A 20,589-nucleotide genomic window follows, 5' to 3' on the forward strand; every position below is an offset into this window, starting at 1 on the left:
TCATTCTAGCTATTTATGGGTAATGGGTTAAAACCATTTTGTCAGATGGGTTATAACATAGTGTGGATTTTATTCATTATTGAATAAAGTTTCATTTTCATACTTGAGGTTTTACCAATTACGCAACTTTAGTACTTTTTGTTTAATTTTTTTGCATATAATCACCTGACGTTTCCATTATAACCATGCTATTTTAGTAATTTTTGTTAACTACCCGTTTGTTTTTTTCCATTAAATCTACATTAAATTAATTTATTAGTATTTTGAGAATCACAATTGAATAACGGATTTAATTTATTTTTATTATTTGGCAAATCTCGTATAATACACGGGTTCAAAAACTAGTATTAGCATATACTAAAAGGTTTATAATGAGAATTGAGAAATATGATTCATGATTATCACACATGTATACATAACTGTATATATATAAATAGTAAAGTAGATTATCAAATCATCTGGACATCAAAATGGCCAAACAAACCAACTTGCTTGTTTTGTTGATATGGTTTGCGTACCGTGTATGTCGGCTGATAGGTTTGTTACTTTGCTAGTTGGAAATAAAGTAAAGCAAAAGCCATAAAATATAAAATGTGGACAAATCTTATTTTCTATTCATACTACTTTTTCTTCTTTTAGTTTTTATTCTTAATCTAGCAATTCTTAAAACTAAAAAGGTACATAAATTATTTACAGCATCCTTTGGTTTTCTAAAGCCAGATTTTTATTTCTTTTCTTATATGGTTGATGCCCTATAATTAGAAGAACTGCTATCATCGGTACCAAACAAATGAACAATCCCATGACCCGCCTATGGAGGTTTGTGGCGGTTTTTACAGATACTGCGGATCCCACATATATGTATTGTCATTGTTAGATTTGGCAACATATGACGATCTCTTGATTGCTTATAGAAAAAGGGCAAACTTGGTGCACAAGGCTCTCGCATGCGCAGGTTCTAAAGAAGTGCCGGACCAATATAGGCAGGCCTGATGTATGCAACCTAACTTTGCATTTCTGCTAGAGGATGTCCCCACTACTCGAATGACAATAGTTAAAATGTGTATATCATTTTGTAACTTTAAAGAACATGTTTGCTCTATAAGCCTCCAAAATTACTTCATGAAATGTTGTGTCATACTTTATTAATGAAAGTATCATAATAAAAATTTTGGGAGATCAAGGGTATAGCAAGTAAAAAGGCACCACATAGAAAGCCAACTGCAGTGGTCGTATTTTATTAAACCTTTCAGCATACAGGTATCCTAAATACTTAATGAAAGCAAGAGACTTGAGTACTGACCATAACTTACATTATACTTTCAGCTTCAATGACAGCCTCTTGTTTAATAAGATAGCGGTTGAAACTGTTCCGGTCACCAACACATAATATTACTCGAATTTCACAAAACTAGGACACATTACCAAGTAACATCATGGTACACGCAAAACTGGTCACATAACCTAAAACAAAAAACCTAGCAATTAGAAACCAGAACAAGATACAAAAAGACTGGACATTTTTACCTCACCGATAACCTCTCTTCGGCTTCCGAATATTAAGAAACCGATCCAACGATCCCAACGCGTCTTCAAATTTGCGAATTTTAAGGAAACCCATAATCACACTCACTTCATTTTCTTGAAACTTTGCAGTTTTCATAACCTGATCCACTATCTTAACCAAAGTATCCTCCATTTGCAGGGCAAGAAGCCCTTCAGCCAGCATGTATATACAACCAAACTCGGGTACATAACCTTTAGAACTCATCTCAAACACAAAATCAACCGCCTGCCCGATGGGCCCGTCACCCAAACACAATCCTTTTAAAACAATCTTGTATGACACCTCATCAGGCGGACAACCCTTTAACTCCATTTCTCTAAAAAACTCCATTGCAGCATCCACACCGCGCTTTTTAAACAGTGTTTGAATAATGGGATTATACGAGTGTGGTGTAACAGCCATGTTTTTTAACTGAATGGTTCTAAGTAACCTACAAGCAACATCTATCCTACCCGCTTTGCATAGCCCTTGAATCAACGTTCCGTACGTGACTATATCGGGCTCGCACCCGTTTGTAGCCATAACTTGAAGAACATCAGTTGCTTTTTTAATATCACCTGCTTTACAAAAGTGAGAAAGAATTGAATTATAAGTGAATTTATCGGGTTTCAATCCTTCGATTATCATCTGGTCCATAAGTGTAACCGCCTCTTCAGCCCGTTTGTTTTTACAAAGCCCGTCAATAAGCGTGTTGTAAGTAACCACGTTTCTTGACACCCCGTGAAGCTCCATCCTGTCAAAGATTTGACCCGCTTCTTTGACTTTCTTGTTTTTACAAAATCCGTCTATAAGCGTGTTATAAGTTATCACGCTTCGTGGGCAATTGCTTGATTCCATTTCTTTCAAAAGATTCAAAGCGGGATCTAGTTTTCTTTTAGAACAATAATAACCGATTAACATGTTATAAGTAAACTCATCCGGTTGACAACCTTTAGTTTTCATTTCATTAAACATCTGTAACGCAGGTTCGAATTTGTTGGATAAACAAAGACCTTGAATTAGAGTATTAAAAGTGCAAACATCGGGCGTGATTCCTTTATTTGTTAAAGAAAGAGCAAGTTCAGAGGCTAATTCAACTTGGTTTTCCTTACATAAACCACTAATTATCGTGTTGTATGTTATCGTGTTGGGGGACACGTCACGTGCCAGCATTTGGTTAATAATTTCTTTTGCCTCTTCAACTTTACCTAATTTACACAATCCCGAAACAATCGTGTTGTACGTGTACACATCCGGATCAAAACCATCGTGAACCATGATATCCAAAAGCTCCAACGCATGTTTCACATGGCCTGCTTTGCATAGCCCGTTAACCAAAGTGTTGAATGTAAACCGGTCCGGATAAAACCCCTCCTTTGACATTTGTTGAACAAAACTCAAAGCTTTTGAAACTTGACCTAATTTGCAAAATCCATGAACCAAAGTGTTGACGGTTATGTTACTCGATTGACATTGAGCCGATACCATTTGGTCTTTGATTCTCAATGCACCGTCAAAATTCCCGTCTTCGATAAACCCATGCATCAGGGTCGTATACGTCTTTTCATCGGGTACTAATCCGTGAGTAAACATATCTTCCATCATCAAAACCGCCGGCCTCATTTGATGAGCTTTACAAAGAGCTTTAATCAAGATATTAAAAGTAGAAACATCTCGTTTAATTCCTTTACTCGACATTAACGAGTTAACATCCTCGACTAGCTTCAATTTGTTTGCATCAACAAGAACATTCAGTAAAAAGTTATAACTATACATCCCCGGTTTCACTCCAAACTCTTCTTCCATAATAAACAAAACACAAACCGCCTCGTCATACAATTCAACCTTTGCAAAACTTTCAATTAATATAAAGAAAGTATCTTCAGAAACCTTACACGAAGACCGTTTCATATCATTCAACACGCCCCTAATCGAATCAACCGAACCTACTTCACCAAGCTTCTTAAGCATTTCCTCAAAAACGCTCAAAGACGGTTCAAAACTTGGTTGGTTCAAAGCCCATTTAAACGCATCAAGCACCGCATGTTCAGTGTTTTCACCACGTACAATATCGAGAACTTGTTGTTCGATAGGGGAAACAGTGAGTTGTTCATGGTCTTTAGTGGATGCAAAAGAAACGATACTTGATGGTTTTGCGGGAGAGCAAATTACAGATGGGTGGTTTAGATTTTGAGGTAGTGTCCATGGGTCACAACTTAAACAAGAAGAAAGGGCCATTTAACTTATTCAATTGATTTAAACTCATTCAGGCATTTAAACAAACACCTGGCGGGCAACTACAGTTTCGTATAGTTTTAGTCTAATAAATCAAAGCCCACAAAAAACCATCCAACAAACTGAACATAGAGTTAAGTTGCGCTATCAGTAACACCAATTTGATGAGTTTGATGTTGATTTGTTGGATTATTACACGAGAATTTGACTAGTGGAAGTGAAAGAGACGAAGAAACCGAACCTGGGTATGTGACAAGCGATTAGAAAACTGCAAAGATGAAATCTTCGAGATGATTCAGTGAAGTGAGAAATGAGATATGACAAGTGGAAGAACAAAGAAGATTACAGAGAGAATCAAGTGAGTGCTTGTGTGACGTTTAAATGTTTAATGGATAAACTATCTTTTACGAGCATCAATAGATTGCTAAATTTGGTAACTTGCAACTTATGATATTACCAATTTTACCCTTGCCCTTTTCTTTTCTTTTCATTTTCTATTTTTGATTGATTTGCGGTTTCGTAACTATGGTTTTTACAAATCTGCATTTTTAGTTCAATAATTTCAAACTTGTGATTTTCGTCCTTGTGGTTTCATTTCACATGCAATTAAACCCAAATTCATTAGCCATGTTAAGTATGGTCGTTAAAACCATCAACGTGCCCCTCACATGAGGACCATTTTTGTCATTTTTTTCCCAAATACACCACAGCCCCTCACGTGAGGGGGCTTGTGAATTATAACTTGGGTTTATTTGGGGAGAAAAAAGACAAAAGTGTCCCTCACGTGAGGGACACGCTGATGGGTTTAACGACCAGAGTTAGCGGGGTTAATGAATTTGGGTTTAGTTGCAAGTGAAATGAAACCACAAGAACGAAAAATCACAAATTTGAAACTATTGGACTAAAATCGCAGATTTGGACAAACCACATGGACAAATACCATAATTTACTCTTTTTTTTTTCTTAATACTTTAATAGTCAATTTTAGTCATCGTTAGCAACTTTGACCTCAATACAACTATATGGCTTGTATCATTAGTAGCATGTATGAAAAACAATACAAGTTTGTACTTCGCTAGCCAGATGTGAACCTCGAACTTTTATATGGAGAAGGGACTCGATATGTATAAAAATTTTCCGAGTAAACGCGTAAATTTACATTATTGAGTAAAAAAAAAGTTAATGTGTGTGTCCCGCGGGGGGGGGGGGGGGGGGGGTGGAGTTGAGATCACCTAGTCTCTTCTATGTTTCACCCTTGTTGATAGCACTTCAGCACTTGATACCTCAATGGCAAGTTTGTATTTTGATGGCATTTTATGTAACAGTTACAAGTGACAATGGATATAACTATCAACTCACACACTTTCACTAAACGTTGCAATTGTTTTGACTTCCCGTTCCCTATATACGAAATTCACTTGATATGGTTCAAAGTGGTTGAATCAAAATGGGTAAATCAAAAGTCGAGTTTGACTATGGCTAAATCAAAATGGGACCAAATAGTCAGGTTTCTCGTCATAGGAAGAAGTTACATAATGGTGTTACTTGATGAAGAGCCGACACATGTGGTGTTTAAGAGAGTAAAGAACGTTTTTTTTTGAGTTGTGAGACCGACCGTTGTGGGCGTTTTGGCATGGGGAAAGCGCCCCAAAGCGTCGGGGTACACCGCCTCCGGGGCACTTTGGGGTGTTTCTTGGTGATGGGCGTTTTGCGCAAAGCGCCGGTGTGTAACAATCTTACCAACCATTTTCCCCCCAATAAATCCGACGAATCAATATTATATTATAAAAGTTAATTAATTCATGGGTAATGATTGCAAGGGCTTTATATCACTACACCACTTTATACAAAATCTGGATTGTTGACTAGGAAGTCACATGTAGCAAAACGTCCAAGTTTGGGGCTTTACCACTACACATGATTTAATCAATCCAAAACATCCGGTGCCTATTTGTAGTACATATTGGGGGAGATGGTTTAAAAAAACGGTAAAAATAAGGCTAAAAATCCTTTATACGACGGCTAATAGAACACACACGGCTACAACCAGTTCCACTATAGTCAGTTCTAAAATGCCCGGTTCCAAACCAGTTTCTTGGAAACAAATAGGAACCGATGTCAACATGTCTGGTAGGTTCGGAACCAGTTTCATGAATCATTTTTCACATTTCTACTTGTAGCCAAACTTACAACAATCTAAAGTACTTAATGTGTTGTTAATTGCACAATATAAAAATATGAAGGAGAAAACACAACACTGTCAATGGTAGAAACTTTTTATCTTACCCTTTTGCCATTCACCTTATGAACTTTATCAGGTCCAAAGTTGTCGTGTTTAACAAAGCTAGGACGATAAGTCATCCACCTACCTGGGTAATGAAGGCTCAACGTCAGGCTTTTAATAGTATTTGTGTTGAGACAATATGCCACAGGTGGACCTTGAACTATAAATATACTAGCTCCGTTTAAACCACCCATGAGACACAACGGCCGCCCACGAAGAATACACCCTAATACTTCATCTTGGATAGCTATCTCTTTACACCAAGATTCCTCATTCACCATCCAAACCTCTAATCGTGACGAACACCAAGAAAGCCGACTTAACCTACCTTTTAGTACCCCCAACTTATGCTTTGATTCTTGCTCGTGTCCCTCTATGGCCGGAGGGGACGGAAACAACTCAAATGTCTCCTTTACAAATCAAAATCATATACTTCCTTAATTACCAAGAAGGAAATACACATGACTATTCAGAAACACGCCAGCATGTGGACTATAATACCATATATAAGGTACCACTTGCTCAATCAAAGTAATCTGTCCTACAACTCTCCAATGAACCGTACCAAGGGTGTACACGTCTACTTCAACGACGTGATCCACGGACACTTTACGACAGCAAACCCGTACCACTTTGTATTCGCCTGCTTTTGAAACACCAAAACGATAAAAGTAAAACAATGGCTTCCAATTAAAACGCGGTTCAGGGAGGGTGATATATACTTCGTAGACAGGATTGAATATGTGAATGGAATCATCATGTGAACAACAAGCCACCAAACCGTTGACGGAGCCCACTTGAGCTATGAAGGAAGAACCATGCAGAGGAGGAGCACGTACAATTGTTAATATCAATCCTCTTGACAAGGCAGGTGGGATAATAGGCTACGGCTTCTTCGTGTTGGATCTCCACCCATGCTAAACATCCTCCTGGCCGAATTTTGAGATCTTGAAGCACGGAATCGTCAAGCATTAGAGCCTCACGCGATCTAGACAGGTGAAGGTGGACAAAGTAAGGATCGGAAGCAAGATCATGCCAACTTTTGGACACGCACTTGCAAAACATGATTGATTTCACCGGAAGTCTTGAAAAAATGTCCAACATTAGACTTGAAGGTAATACTTCTTCCATCCGGGATGATTTAGAAGACGTATTTAACGTGACTACTAGCGTTTGAAGGGTATTGAATCATGAATTTGTGCTGTTAGCCAGGGCTTGTAATCTTTTATGTATAGTTTGATTGGGCTGGACCCAAGCCGATTAAGAGTTGGTAACAATGTAACAAACTAACTGTTATGTTGCCAATTAGAGGTTTGAAAAATAAGCACATCTTTGGATAAAGGTTCTTGCATATTAGTGGTAGTATTTTCAGCTAGCAACGATGCGCAAAATTTTGGAGCCAAACAACTTAAAATAAAATTTTAATTAGAACAATTTTTTGCATTATAAATCTGATACAATACACACTATTTATCCAGATTACATGCTACACACATTTATACATAATGATCCGGTACCTAGCTACCAACCATTGCAAGTTTGCAACTCTTTAGAAGAGATGTAGCGGTTGTCGGTTGATGACCCATAATGTTTTGACCCATACATACTTATACTTGTCTCCCTTTTTTTTTGAAATTAATGTCAACTTTTTTGTGTGTTAGGCCACCACACTCTCAAAATTTGGAGAGTCATGTTGCCCCAATCCAACCAAAATTAATAAGACTAAGAAGTTTTAAGAAAATAAATAGTAATATAATAATAAAGAGCTCATTTCAATTGAACAATGTTTTCAAAAGGTTGGTTGAACCAGTAATACTGGGTTGCGCACAATAGGTTGGCACTTTGAGCTATTTGCTAGAACAAAGTACCGACGGTTTTTTTTCTAAAATTTTAGGTTTTTCTTCTAAAATTTTAATTTAAACCGGCAAATCAGTTTTAAGACCTAGAAATTTTTTATATTTTGTAGCCCATAATTTTTGAAAATGAATTTTAATCTAACAATTAAAACTAAAACTAGTAAGCTGAGAACATCAATTGTGATGGCGACAACACTTCGATGTCCTAAACCTATCGCACGCTTTTATTTTAAAAAGAACTTTGTTTAAAAATCGAGCGCTTTTGTATTATTGATTTTTGAATTATTTTTTAGTATGGAATCATGTAATTTTGGGTTATTTTTAAATGGAATCATGCAGTTTTGGCTTGTAATATTTCATGTATAGTTTGATTGGGTTGGACCCAAAGCCATTAAAGAGTGGTAACAAAGTAACAAGCTAACAATTGATAAATTTGTTACAAGCTAACAATGTTATATATGTTGCCAATGTTAATATTTCATGTATAGTTTGATTGGGTTGGACCCAAAGCCATTAAAGAGTGGTAACAAAGTAACAAGCTAACAATTGATAAATATGTTACAAGCTAACAATGTTATAAACAAGTTTGAGAGTAAGAGGCACAATGTTATATATGTTGCCAATTAGATGCTTGAAGAACAAGCGCATCTTTGTATAAAGATTCTTGCAGGTTAGTGGAAGTATTTGCAGCAACTATGTACAAAATTTTGGAACAAAGCAACATAAAATAATAATAATAACAAAAAGAGTAATAATAATCTTTTGTATTGTAAATCTGATACAGATCACACACTACACACATTTATACATAATGATCCGGCACCTACAGCAACTCCTTAGAAGAGATGTCGCGGTTGATGACCCGTAACTGTTTTGACCCATATATACTAATACTTGACTTGTTATGTTACTAACATATAGAAGAAAAAACAACAATGTCAATAGGTAGATTTTTTTCCTTACCCTGTTGTCATACACCTTATGAGCTCCCTTCCATGATCCAAAGTTGTCGAGTTTAATAAAGCTAGGACGATAAGTAATCAAACTATGGAAGCAACCCCGCAATTCCAGGTATAGAACAGTATTTGTGTTAAGACAATATGCCATCAGTCTTGATGTACTATGATCATATAACATAAAAATACTAGCACCATTTAAACCATCCACGAGACACAAGGGTCTCACCCCTTGTGGTCCAAGTTTAAACCTTACAATTGCATCTTTGATAGCTATCTCTTTATACCAAGATCCCTCCTTCATCACCCAAACCTCTAATTGCGAAAAACACCAAGACACTCGACTTAATCTACCTTTTAGTACCCCCAACATATGCTTTGATTCTCCCTCATTTCCCTCTCTGGGACCCGCACCTGGAGGTGACCGAAATAACTCAAATGTCTCCATATTCAGATCAACATCATAAATATCCTTACCAAGAAGAAAATACACATGACTATTCACAAATACACCAGACATTGGAGCATGTGGATATTGATCAAGTTCCACATACCCAGTTAGTTGGTAAGCGGTTCGACCCAAAGCTCTCCAATGGAACGTACCAAGGGTGTACACATTAACTTTAACCTCGTGTTCCAATGGATCTACGGATACTCTATGACTGCAAATCCGTATCATTTTATACTCCCCGGCAGCTGAAACTCCAAAACCATAAAACCGTGGCCGCAAATCTGAAATCAGTCTAGAAAGGGTGATATATTCTTCCAAGACGGGGTTAAATACGCAAACAAGATCATCCGGTCGTTGACAGGAGACCAAACCATTCACGGAGCCTACTCGAATTATCGAGGTACCATCTAGAGAAGCACAAAGGTTAAGATTAAGGCTCTTGTGTCGATAAGGGAGGTAATCGGCCCACTCTACCCACTCTAAACTTCCTGGCCGATTTTTATTCAAATCTTGATACGCGATCTCGTGAATTATTAGAGCCTCACGTGATCTCGACAAATGAAGATGAGCGAAGTACGGATCGGAAACAAGATCACGCCAGTTTTTGCACACGCACTTGCACAACATGATTGATTTTACAGTAAGTCTTGAGAAAATGTCAAACATCAGACTTGAAGGTAACACGTCGTCTATCGATGATCCGTGATCATGTCGAGAAGACATAACTAGGATTTGATATGGTTGTGAATATGCAGATCAAACTGGAAGTAATATGTAAGGCTTTGTAAGTACTAAGTACTTATGCTTGTCTGTAAAGTGTAAATGGCTACAAGGATTCCACTTGCTAAAGTTTGGTGGTTGTCGTATGCAATAAATAATGGATGATTTTGGATTAATATTTGATTCAACCTAAGTTTAGAAATTCTTATGAGTTTTATCCTAAGTTTGGATTGAACTTAATTGTATTATTATTATTGTGTAACCTAGGATAGGATAGTAAATATTTAAGTTGGTTATGTCCGGTTCATAAACTGGTTGACTACCAAGAAATATTAATTTTAAATATTTAAGTTGGTTATGTCCGGTTCATAAACTGGTTGACTACCAAGAAATATTAATTTTAATCCCTCCATTAGTAACTAATAAGCATGATTCTTGATCAATAAAAATTCTGGTTATGTAATTCAATCCGATATGTTAATCCAAACTATCCCATTATTGGCAAGGTTGAATTAATCAAGAGACTAGAAATGTATGTAAGCAATCGATCAAAATAAAATCCCATAATTGCGATTAAACAGACACAATTGAACTGGAAGTTGCACAACCGTTGATGATATGCAACACTGCGTAGAGAAAACACGTTCACTTCGACTTAACACTTTTAAGAGTAAACTGCGGCTTTCGTCCATGTGGTTGTCCAAATTTGCGGTTTTAGTCAGATAGTTTCAAATCTACGATTTTTGTCCGTATGGTTTCATTTCACTTGCAATTAAACCCAACCCCACTAACCCCGTTAAGTGTGTTCGTCAAACCCATCAGCGTGCCCCTCACGTGAGGGTCAGTTTTGTCCTTTTTTCTACCCAAATAAAGCCAAACCCTAATTCACAACCCCCCCCCCCCCCTCACGTGAGGGGCTGAGGTATATTTGTGTGTGTGTGGGGGGGGGGTAGAAAAAATTGTCTCTCGCGTGAGTGGCACGCTAATGGGTTTAACGATCATACCTAACGGGGTTAGTGGGTCAAATTTAATTGGAAGCAAAATGAAACACATGGACGACAATCAAACATTTGAAACTATTAGACTAAAACTGCAGATTTAGACAACCACGTGAATGAAAACCGCAGTTAGATCATTATGGTCATTATATCACATATATTTAGCATTTTTTTATAAGAACTAAGAGATAATGTATGTGGAAGCCACCAAGTATTAAACTTTTTCATTTAGGCAAGGCTACGCGAGTATGCATCTAGTTTAGTTTACATCCATCTAAATATGCTGGAATATGTTGCTTTTCGATGGAGATAAATACAAGGGTATTTCGTTATTTGGCATGTTTTGACCGAATTTGATATAAATGAAACTGGATACATAGTTAGAAGTTTTAAAGAAGTTGAAAACAAGACTCGTTTTGCAACCCCTACTATTAATGATTGTATTGATTTGACGACAGGCAAAGATGCATATAGAGAATGGGGGCATTCAAGGAATCATTTGAAAACGTGATTTCCTTTCTACAAATTAACAATTCATCAACACCAAACATCCAAAAATGATAATAATGAACAAATGTGATCAGTTAAGCTTTGTTTGTTTCCTATAATACATGGAAAAGATTATACACGTGTTGTATAAATAAAAGTATAATAAAGTTATGGTATACCGTATAAGCGTATACATACCTTTTTGAATCTAAAAAGCTTGACGTATGGTCAACCTATCATCCGCCGTTGACCAAAACCCGGTTTATCACACACACCGTCGTAAACTCCTCACTATTCTCGGTATGCTTCCGATTCCCAAACACACGTAAATCAGTTAATTAGTTAGTTAATCAAACAAGCTTTCATCTGTCCAATCGGACTCGATTAGTTTTTAATTTTAATTTCATTTTGGTAGTCGTTTCATAAGAGGAGTTAGGGTTTGAAGAAGAGCATCAGCAATGGTGCCTTCATCACTCCATTTCACCGCCTTCGTTTGTTGCATCAGTTCGTCTTCTCATCGTTTGAAACCTCGTGTCGAAAATGGCGATCGTCGTGGTAATCTTAGCTAACACACCGTCTGTTATTCCTTTTCTTTTTCGTATTGTTTTTTCGCTTTTTATTACTGTGTTCTCTGTTTGATACCGGAACTGTGAATCGGACCGATCGATAAGTGGAAACCGCCTTGGACGTTTTGAATTGTTACGATTTAGGTTTGTGTTGAAGTTTGGGGGCAAACAGCTTTGATTTGACTCAGAAGGTACATTTTGGATACGTATTTGACCTAATGTCGCTTTTGAATCGTTATGTTGTTGATTTCTGTTAGATTTACTTCATGTGATTCGCAGTTTCTGATTTTCTATGTGTTTTATTACTAGTGCATTGTTTTGAGTTTTACATGTGATCTAGTAAACTTGAGTTAGTTGTTGCGTTTAACGATTGTGTGGTTTCTAGATGGTGCAGGCTTATGTGAATTGATGATAAGCAACTGATTATCTTTGGCATTGTGGTTGTGTTAACTTATCTGGTTAGTTAAGAGTTAAGGCAATCACTGTCCGACTACACATGTTATATTTGCTTTTTTGGTCAATGAATGAAGTTGTAAATAGATGTATTTAGTCACAATATTGATTTGATTTACTAAAATCATGAAACCGAGTTAACTTTGTTTTGTGGTCTTACATGTGGTATTTACGTGTTGATTCTTAGATGCTATATATTTATGGAACTGTAGGTTGATTTTACTCTTGAGTTTATTAAAATTGATTTGTTCACTAAAAGTAACGATTTTCTTACTACTTAATTCGTAAGTACATGACAAAAAATTTCGTTAGTAGTTGGTGTCAATGTGTCATGCTACCAGCTTTCTTATCATTTTCGTTTTGAAAATCTTATCCTTAGTACCATGTATATATGTGTGATGTTGGATAGATACTAACAAATTCAACACCACTTCAGCATATATGATAAATATATGCCTGTGTGCATGTTGATACGGCTTGAATGCTAGTCTACTATATCATGCTGGAATGTTAATCTCTTAGTATATGAATCGCGCACTCGTTGATTGAAGATGATATTAGTATAATGATAATCTGGATGGCTTGAATAAAGAGTTGCATGCTGTGTTATGTGTAATTTGTTTTCAATGGGCTTAAAACTGAAATCATGTTAATGTTGGAATTTCATATGCCCGAGACACATATTTATATTAATGTGGCTAACTGTGTTTGATCCAAGTCGGGTCATACCCAATAACAAGCTAGACAACACCAAATGTATTCTTTTTAGTGATTTGATCACTTAAACGAATACCGAACACTGCGCAATTAGAAAATTGGTTTTCTAAATAATTACACTTGATGATTTAAATAAATTATCTGGATAATTTATTTATATATAAATTAATTATTTAATTGGTTAAATAATTAAGATAGCATGTATGTTTTATAAAATTAGTTTTATAAAGTATGAGATGGAGATGTTTTAATTGTTAAAACAAAACAAAAAAAAAAAAAAAAAGGAAACCGTCCACCCCTCAAGTGGGTGGAGGTTTTGGTCCAATTAGATTGCATGCTACCTTTGCATGTTATGATGTCTTGTTTTAAAAACACTCCATACAACATACATGCAATTTTGACCTACTCTTGGTATCTTTTTCAAGTGTTTTACAAGCTTCAAAATCTCTCTCTCCCTCTCCATAAACTCACGGCAGCAGCAGCAGCAGAAAAAGGAGAGCTTTGTGAGCTTGTTTTGTGTTCATAAATCCTAGCAAAACAACTTGGTGTTGTCACAAATAGCTTGGGGTATCACACTCTTGAGGTCTTCTTCTTTGGAGGCTTGTCATTCATCCACCATCCCTTCAACAACCCACTTGTTCTTCTAAAGGTAGAAGAAGGTACAATTTACATTTTGTGAGCATCTTGTTCTTGTAATTTTGATCCTTGGCTTCGGGTTTTTAGTTTTAACATAATGGTATGTTCATAACAAGTTTTATAACACTAGCTTCCGTTGCGTTTTCTAGTTAAATATGGTTAACTTAGACTTTGATAAACTTGCATAAAACCAACAGTTAACACATACATGTGTAAGTTCATGGACTCCACGATGTCATTTGATGAATGCTATATAATCCGACAAGAATCCTTTAAATTTCATACAACTTAAGTTACAACTGATAACATGAATTGATCTGTGATATTTAATTTCAACCAGTTACGGTGTGATTTGTCAGTTTATTGTTGATTCACAGTTTATTACATTTCAGTTTCAGTTGCCATATGTTGACAATGGATATAGACATGCCAGCCTCTATTGATGTAAACAAAAGCCATGGGTTGTGTACACTTGAATCTACCAATGCAGCCACTGAAGATCATTCTGTGAATAAACTTGGGAATGATGTAATCGAGTCTCTGAATATTGACAAATACGAGGTTCCAGGATCCAAACCACCATTTGATGATTATAATTTTCAAAAGAAAGACAAAGCTATAGATTCATCTTGCTCGTGTTCTTCATCTCCTCTGTCTGTAAGCATTACCTTTATTTGCAGTAGTTGACTAGTTGTAGCAAGTTCGACCACTTAATTTTTTAATGGGCTGTCTTTTACCTTAAATCTGTCAAATGAGTCGAAGTAGGTTTGTGAAACAACCGAGCGTTCAGTGAATCGTTCATTAACCGTTTGTTGGGTGGTTAGTTTATTTGTTAAATGAGTGAACATGAACAAGGTTTTTTTGTTCGGTGTTTAATGAACATGAACACATGTCTTATTCGTTCATTTACACTCTTTTATATATTCATTTAAAATTAAAATTTGTAAGCCGCTACAATTTGTTGTACTTTTAAGAAAATAAAATATCACCTCTTATAGTTTAGTCTAGTTTTATTAATTTCTTAGTCTCAAGTTCTCAACCTATTGATGTTTACGTTTTACTTTTAATTGGTGTTCATGCGCTTATGTTCAGTCATCTAGGTTCAACTATGCTTCTTTGTCTACATTCATGAACCATTCGTTACATACTATTAACAAATTAACATAAACGAACATGAACAAGAAAACCCTGCCCGTTTTGCTGTTCGTGTTCGATTGTTTCTTTTGGTTTAAGTTAAACGAACGAACACGAACATGCCCCTGTTCATGTTTGTTTGGTTCTTTTGCAAGCCCAAGTCAAAAAAAGGATTCAATTAAAAGAGAAACGGGTCAAATAAAGAAAAGGGACTTGATATATTATTTTATACATTGGTTCATATTGTTAGTGCAATAATGTTGTTCTGTAATCATAATTACCGCATTCACTTTTATAAAAAAGAACACTTTTTATTGCCCTGTTTATGCTTTGGTTTTCCGCAGCCGACGGTAAAGCCTGTATCTGCAATGAAAGGTAGTCGAGAGGGCCCACCTCAAAAGCGGACTGTGAAGTGGGCCCCGGAAGTTTATGATCCAGTTCCAACCTCAGTTTCTCATGCAGTAACAAACAACAAGCCTCAAAAGAGCAAGAAGAAGTCAAAGTCCAAACAGAAAAATGGAAGCAAGTCATCACGTGGAAATAAACACAAAGACAAATTGGCAGGTAAAGGAGGAGGCGTTTAGTTCTTTCGGTCAGTGTGGAAACTTGGTTTTGGAGAGAACAGGTATGGTTCTTTCAGTCGGTGTGGAAACTTGGTTTTGGAGTAGTGGTACCTATGGGTGCTATGCCACCATTCTATTTTGCTTTGAATTGAATCTCTTTTGCTGATAGAGATTACTCATAGAATCGTTATTTGTATGTGTGTTTGTGTGTGTGTGTGTATAGTGTGTGTGTAAGCTCCAAACGAGAACCACTAAAAGTTTGAGAAGCGTTAAAAAAAGGAGAACCACTTTTTAGCATCGGATAAGCTTGCTGAGGCGATGATAGTTTTGTTACTAAAGTGAAACATCTTCGTTTTTACCGGATATAGTCTATTTACCGTTCAATAGAGATCTCTTTACATGATAAATGATATACCATTTACCAAAATTGAAACTCATTTAATTGAATTGTATGTTTGTAGTTAAACAAGAAAACTGAAGCTTATTTGAAATCAATAGAAATTAATAAAAAAAAACATTATGATATGGAACTACATATCGAGAGAAAGTTGAAATCAATAGAAACTAAGAATTGAGACATTTAGGGGGTGTTTGGGTGAACTTCTAAAATTTATTATTTGTTTGTTAAAAATCAAAAAGTGTTTGATAAAGCAACTCCAAAAACTTCAAAATGGAGCTTTTTAAAAGTTGTTTTTGCTTTTCAAAAAACAAATAAGTAAAAAAACAATTTTAAAAGCTCCCCCAAACACCCCCTTAATAATGGTTAGTATCAAGCTTTATGATATAAAACTAAGAATTTAAAAATATTAACATACAAAACGAAAGACTAAATTATGAAAATACAAATCAATAAAGTGAAAACTATTAAAGATTATGTCGGTTATTGATCAAACAAAATACGGAGAGAACTTGAAAGATAAAGACCGCATACTTCATCCATTGTCCTTGGGGCATGCCTGTAGCTAAGGTGAAAAGGGTGAGACAGGTGGGCTATACATCAAACCCACTTGGGTATGAGAGAAGGTGAAAAATCCGTCTATACATACGGCCATACGGGTAAAGCGAGAAATAGGGATGAGAGAGGGCTAGCCCACAACATAGAGTTGTTTATTTTCTTGGTTGAGTTGTGTAGAATGAAGGGTAATTGAGAGTGATATGATATTTACGTGATACATAATTGAAAAGAAGAGATGTTCCATATTTATAGTATAATATATTTTTTGTGTTTTAATTTTACGTGATTATTGGTCTATTATATGTAAATCTATTACTTTTAAATCTTAAATTGTACATTATTATTATTAAAAACAGATTCACCATTAGACCCGAAGTAGAGGGGCGACGCCCTTTCCACATCACCTTTTATTTTTAGTTAAATCATTTCACCACTTTCAAATGGGCGCCAAACAAAAAGAATGTCCTTCGAGCACCAATGCATTAACGAAACAAGAGACTAAAAAAGTTTTCAGCTAAACCATTACATGTTTTTCAATGAAAAATTGGTAAACACCTCATACGTACGTAACAATAGCATAACAATAAGTTTATTTTTTAGTTAAACCACTCTATGTAACTTTACAATATATAAAAATAGCCTGACTTCCTACAGTTCCTAGTTCCTACAATAGTTGAATACCAGCTTCAATAAAATTACCAATTGTGACAATCGTCAATTTCAGGTTAACTCCGTTAACTCAACTCCGTCAATTCAAACTTAAGATCATTGAATCTATAACGCACACTTCATTACATTTAAACTAGGGTTTAAATGACGCTTAACACTTACTACATGTGTAGTCTTTCGGGATTGGCACCGAAACGCAAACGAGTTGACGCAAACGATTGATAAATAAACGAAAAACGTCAAAACAGTAATTATGTGATAATTATGTGTTAGACTTATGTGTTATGTGATAACATGGTTATAAACATTAACTCAAGATGTAAACTAGTTAGTTAAGTTAGAAAAACAACAATTGAAAGTAGAGGGACTTGAGTGTAACTTGTATGTCTATAAATATAGCCTTAATAACTTAACCCTAACTTATTATCATAACCCCAAGCTCCGATCGGCCTCCTTCCTTGTGAACCCTTGGCTGCCGTCCACTTTATACACACATTCAACCAAGAAATCAAGCTTGTGATTGAAGAACTAGGTGCTAGAAAGGTATAATTGATCATCCTATACATTCTTGTTGCTTGATTTTGATGTTTGTTGGGTTAACCACAAACCCTAAGCTGCCGATTTTGTGTATGTATATAGCTAATATGATTGTGGTTGATTGAATGATGATTTGATAACTAGATTGAATCTTGTTGCATGTTGATTGTTGTGTCTTTGATTTGAGTTCAAACAAAAATCCTAATCTTGTATGTAATGTGTAATTGATGTGCATGGATGGTGTTTATGGAGTCTAGAGGGTTATATGAATGCATGATAGTTCATAGATTGTTATTATGTTGAGTTTGGATGCAAACAGTTTCTGGACAGAATGTGTATATGATGTTTAAGTGACTGTAACGAAGTGTAAACGTGAAAATTGGTTGAGATTATTGGTACTACAGTAAACTAGGTTGAGTCTAGTTTCTATAAAGTATAAATTTGTAATTTTTGGACAAGTAGAAGTTAACTTTTATGATTTTACAAAAACGTTGTGCAAAGCTGAGCTGTTAGACCTGCTGTTAGGTTGTTTTGTAAATGTTATATCTCATGAACTACGAGACCAATTGGGTTGGTTCCACTTCTGGAAGTTGACTTATTGAGTTAGGAACCTAACCCAAGTGGTCTTGCATTTATTGGATTTTTCGTTTAACGGGAATTGCAAATAACATTCTGTTGCGCATGAACTTGACTGTTATGAGTTTGCTGTAATGATTTGATGATTGTGAGAAAACTATGTGGAATAAAAATATAATTAAATATGTTCTGGAAACCTAAGACATATGTGCTTCTGTGATGATTTTTGGTAAATTAATTGAGATGCTATGATCGGTGAAATAGTACAATCTTTCTAGTAGGATTTCTGTCTCGGTGAAACTAGCTGCTGAGTTGGGTAAAGATGCATGAAACATGATACTTGCTATATAATTGTTATGTTTTGACCAAAATGCCCTTACGGGGAATAATTGCTAGTAATGTACGTTATGAATACATGGCACGTATATGATTGCTTACACATGTAATGTGTCACAAAAACACTTGTTAAAGTCACACACGATTCACGAACGAAGCACGAAACATATTATGTGGATAGGTCTTATGTGCCGGGTCTAGAGACTCGATAATATTCAGACACTTAGAAAAATCTCTTTGTTGTTTTAGAACGTTAGAGAGAGTTTTTCGGTGACGCGCATCTTGGTGATTTAATTTGGGAAATTCTTCGCAAACAGTGAGTTTCACTTTCCCCTCTTTAAACTGTTTTCAAACGCTTTTCACTTGGGGGAGATAACATACTCCACAACGCATTTAAGATTTTGTTATAAATTATATATCACTTGTAAAGGCTAAGTGGCAAACGAAACATTTGAAGTCCTACACATTGAACCGGTTAATATTTTGAATAGCGAGTCACTGTTGAGTAGTACTACTGGGTTTGACAAACCCCACCCAACGCTAAACTCGACTGGAGGTCGAGCGGGTGTAATTTTGGCTAACACGTACCATGGTCTGGAGGACCTGGTGACAAGGCACTTAATAAACGAGTCAGCTTCGGTGTCGAACACTTAGTAATACTTGTTGTATAGACTAGCTACCTATCGATATATAATTTGACATAACACTATCTGGTAACGCAAAACGCTGTAACGCTGTAACGCAAAACGCTGTAACGCTGTAACGCTGAACGCAAAACGCTAAACGATTTATTTTTATATAACTTGTGAACTCACCAACCTTGTGTTGACACTTTTAGTATGTTATTCTCAGGTAGCCGAGGCGGGCGCGCGGTTTAGGAACATGCATTGCTTGATAAACTTTTAACTATGCAAACTTACTTTTAACTGTTATCCTTGGTTTTAAATCGTCCTGCGTGACGTAACGTTGTTTCTATGGTTTTACGCTTCCGCACTTATTTTCATTTAAACGTTTTTATGGTTTGATTATAACTGATGATTCCGATCCTGTTAGTTCACACCCTCTGACGGTAAAACTCCGTTAGTGGATTTTGAGGGTGTGACACCAATAACAAGACAGTATAAAAACAAAGAAACAATTAAAAAAGTACACGTGTAAATATACCAAGTCAACAATCCGAGTGATACCACCATCAACCAATCAGAACCAACCCCCAATTCCAATATAAACCAAACCCTCACCACCTTCATTTCACCACCCACAACCTCATTTCAATCACTCAATACAAACCCTAACAAAATGGCACCAACCAAAGCCGAAAAAAAACTGCCAAAAGAATCCACCATCGAAAAGAAGATAAAAAAGAGCACTGAAACCTACAAGATCTACCTCTTCAAGGTACTGAAACAAGTGCACCCCGATATCGGGATATCAGGTAAAGCTATGGGTATCATGAACAGTTTCATCAACGACATATTTGAGAAACTCGCGCAGGAGTCATCTCGGCTGGCGAGGTATAACAAGAAGCCCACGATTACTTCTCGTGAGATCCAGACGGCGGTGAGACTCGTGTTGCCTGGTTAGTTGGCTAAGCATGCGGTTTCTGAAGGGACTAAGGCGGTTACCAAGTTTACAAGCTCTTAGATCTGGATCTGGGTTTATTGGATTGGTTATGATATGATATTTGTTGATGTTGATTGGTGTTTTGGTGTTTGAGATTTGGATCTTGGATCGTATAATTGATTGATAATACATTTTGGTTTTGGTTTACATTTTAATCGACGTTTTCATATTCTTAATATTAATACGTGAATTTGGATTTTAGGGTTTGTGGTATTATGTTTCAGAGAAAGCTACCTAAAAAGGCAAGGTGCGTGTGCCATTGAACTTGATGTATTGTGGTTTGGACTCG

The 20,589-nt window shown here is 36.1% G+C and overlaps 5 protein-coding genes across 7 annotated transcripts; 2 read left to right on the forward strand and 3 right to left on the reverse strand.

Moving 5' to 3' along the window:
* Positions 1-1,370: 1,370 nt before the first annotated feature.
* Positions 1,371-4,115, reverse strand: LOC143622949 (uncharacterized). The gene has a single exon (XM_077093961.1). The coding sequence runs from the start codon at positions 3,782-3,784 to the stop codon at positions 1,529-1,531; it is 2,256 nt and encodes a 751-aa protein (XP_076950076.1). The 5' UTR covers positions 3,785-4,115; the 3' UTR covers positions 1,371-1,528.
* A 1,943-nt stretch (positions 4,116-6,058) lies between these two features.
* Positions 6,059-7,196, reverse strand: LOC143622873 (F-box protein CPR1-like). The gene is given in 2 exon segments (XM_077093897.1): positions 6,059-6,708; positions 6,905-7,196. Coding segments are annotated over 2 exon segments (942 nt in total).
* Positions 7,197-8,713: 1,517 nt separating this feature from the next.
* LOC143622874 (F-box/kelch-repeat protein At3g23880-like) lies at positions 8,714-10,120 on the reverse strand. The gene has a single exon (XM_077093898.1). It carries the CDS (start codon positions 10,049-10,051, stop codon positions 8,714-8,716), a length of 1,338 nt encoding a protein of 445 aa, XP_076950013.1. The 5' UTR covers positions 10,052-10,120.
* Positions 10,121-11,825: 1,705 nt separating this feature from the next.
* On the forward strand, positions 11,826-15,910 carry LOC143622791 (uncharacterized). Of its 3 annotated transcripts, none has more exons than XM_077093841.1 (3): positions 11,826-12,292; positions 14,285-14,564; positions 15,386-15,910. In XM_077093841.1, the coding sequence occupies exons 2-3, from the start codon at positions 14,313-14,315 to the stop codon at positions 15,623-15,625; spliced, it is 492 nt and encodes a 163-aa protein (XP_076949956.1). In that variant the 5' UTR covers positions 11,826-12,292; positions 14,285-14,312; the 3' UTR covers positions 15,626-15,910. The 3 variants fall into 3 exon arrangements, with proteins under 3 accessions (XP_076949956.1, XP_076949954.1, XP_076949955.1); XM_077093839.1 differs by having other exon boundaries at positions 14,300-14,564; XM_077093840.1 differs by lacking the exon at positions 11,826-12,292 and having other exon boundaries at positions 14,259-14,564.
* A 4,066-nt stretch (positions 15,911-19,976) lies between these two features.
* LOC143622793 (histone H2B.8-like) lies at positions 19,977-20,336 on the forward strand. Its single transcript, XM_077093842.1, has one exon. The coding sequence runs from the start codon at positions 19,977-19,979 to the stop codon at positions 20,259-20,261; it is 285 nt and encodes a 94-aa protein (XP_076949957.1). The 3' UTR covers positions 20,262-20,336.
* Positions 20,337-20,589: the final 253 nt, after the last annotated feature.

This window comes from Bidens hawaiensis, unplaced genomic scaffold, assembly GCF_021521415.1.
Source record: "Bidens hawaiensis isolate Kalapana, Puna unplaced genomic scaffold, B.hawaiensis_p1.1 tig00003244_1, whole genome shotgun sequence".
NCBI lineage: Eukaryota > Viridiplantae > Streptophyta > Magnoliopsida > Asterales > Asteraceae > Bidens > Bidens hawaiensis.

Coding starts and splice junctions, on each gene's coding strand:
- LOC143622949 (XM_077093961.1), bottom strand. CDS start 3,784: ATGGCCCTTTCTTCTTGTTTAAGTTGTGACCCATGGACACTACCTCAA.
- LOC143622793 (XM_077093842.1), top strand. CDS start 19,977: ATGGCACCAACCAAAGCCGAAAAAAAACTGCCAAAAGAATCCACCATC.
- LOC143622791 (XM_077093841.1), top strand. CDS start 14,313: ATGTTGACAATGGATATAGACATGCCAGCCTCTATTGATGTAAACAAA. Junction 14,565..15,385: donor GTTCTTCATCTCCTCTGTCT/GTAAGCATTACC, acceptor GGTTTTCCGCAG/CCGACGGTAAAGCCTGTATC.
- LOC143622874 (XM_077093898.1), bottom strand. CDS start 10,051: ATGTCTTCTCGACATGATCACGGATCATCGATAGACGACGTGTTACCT.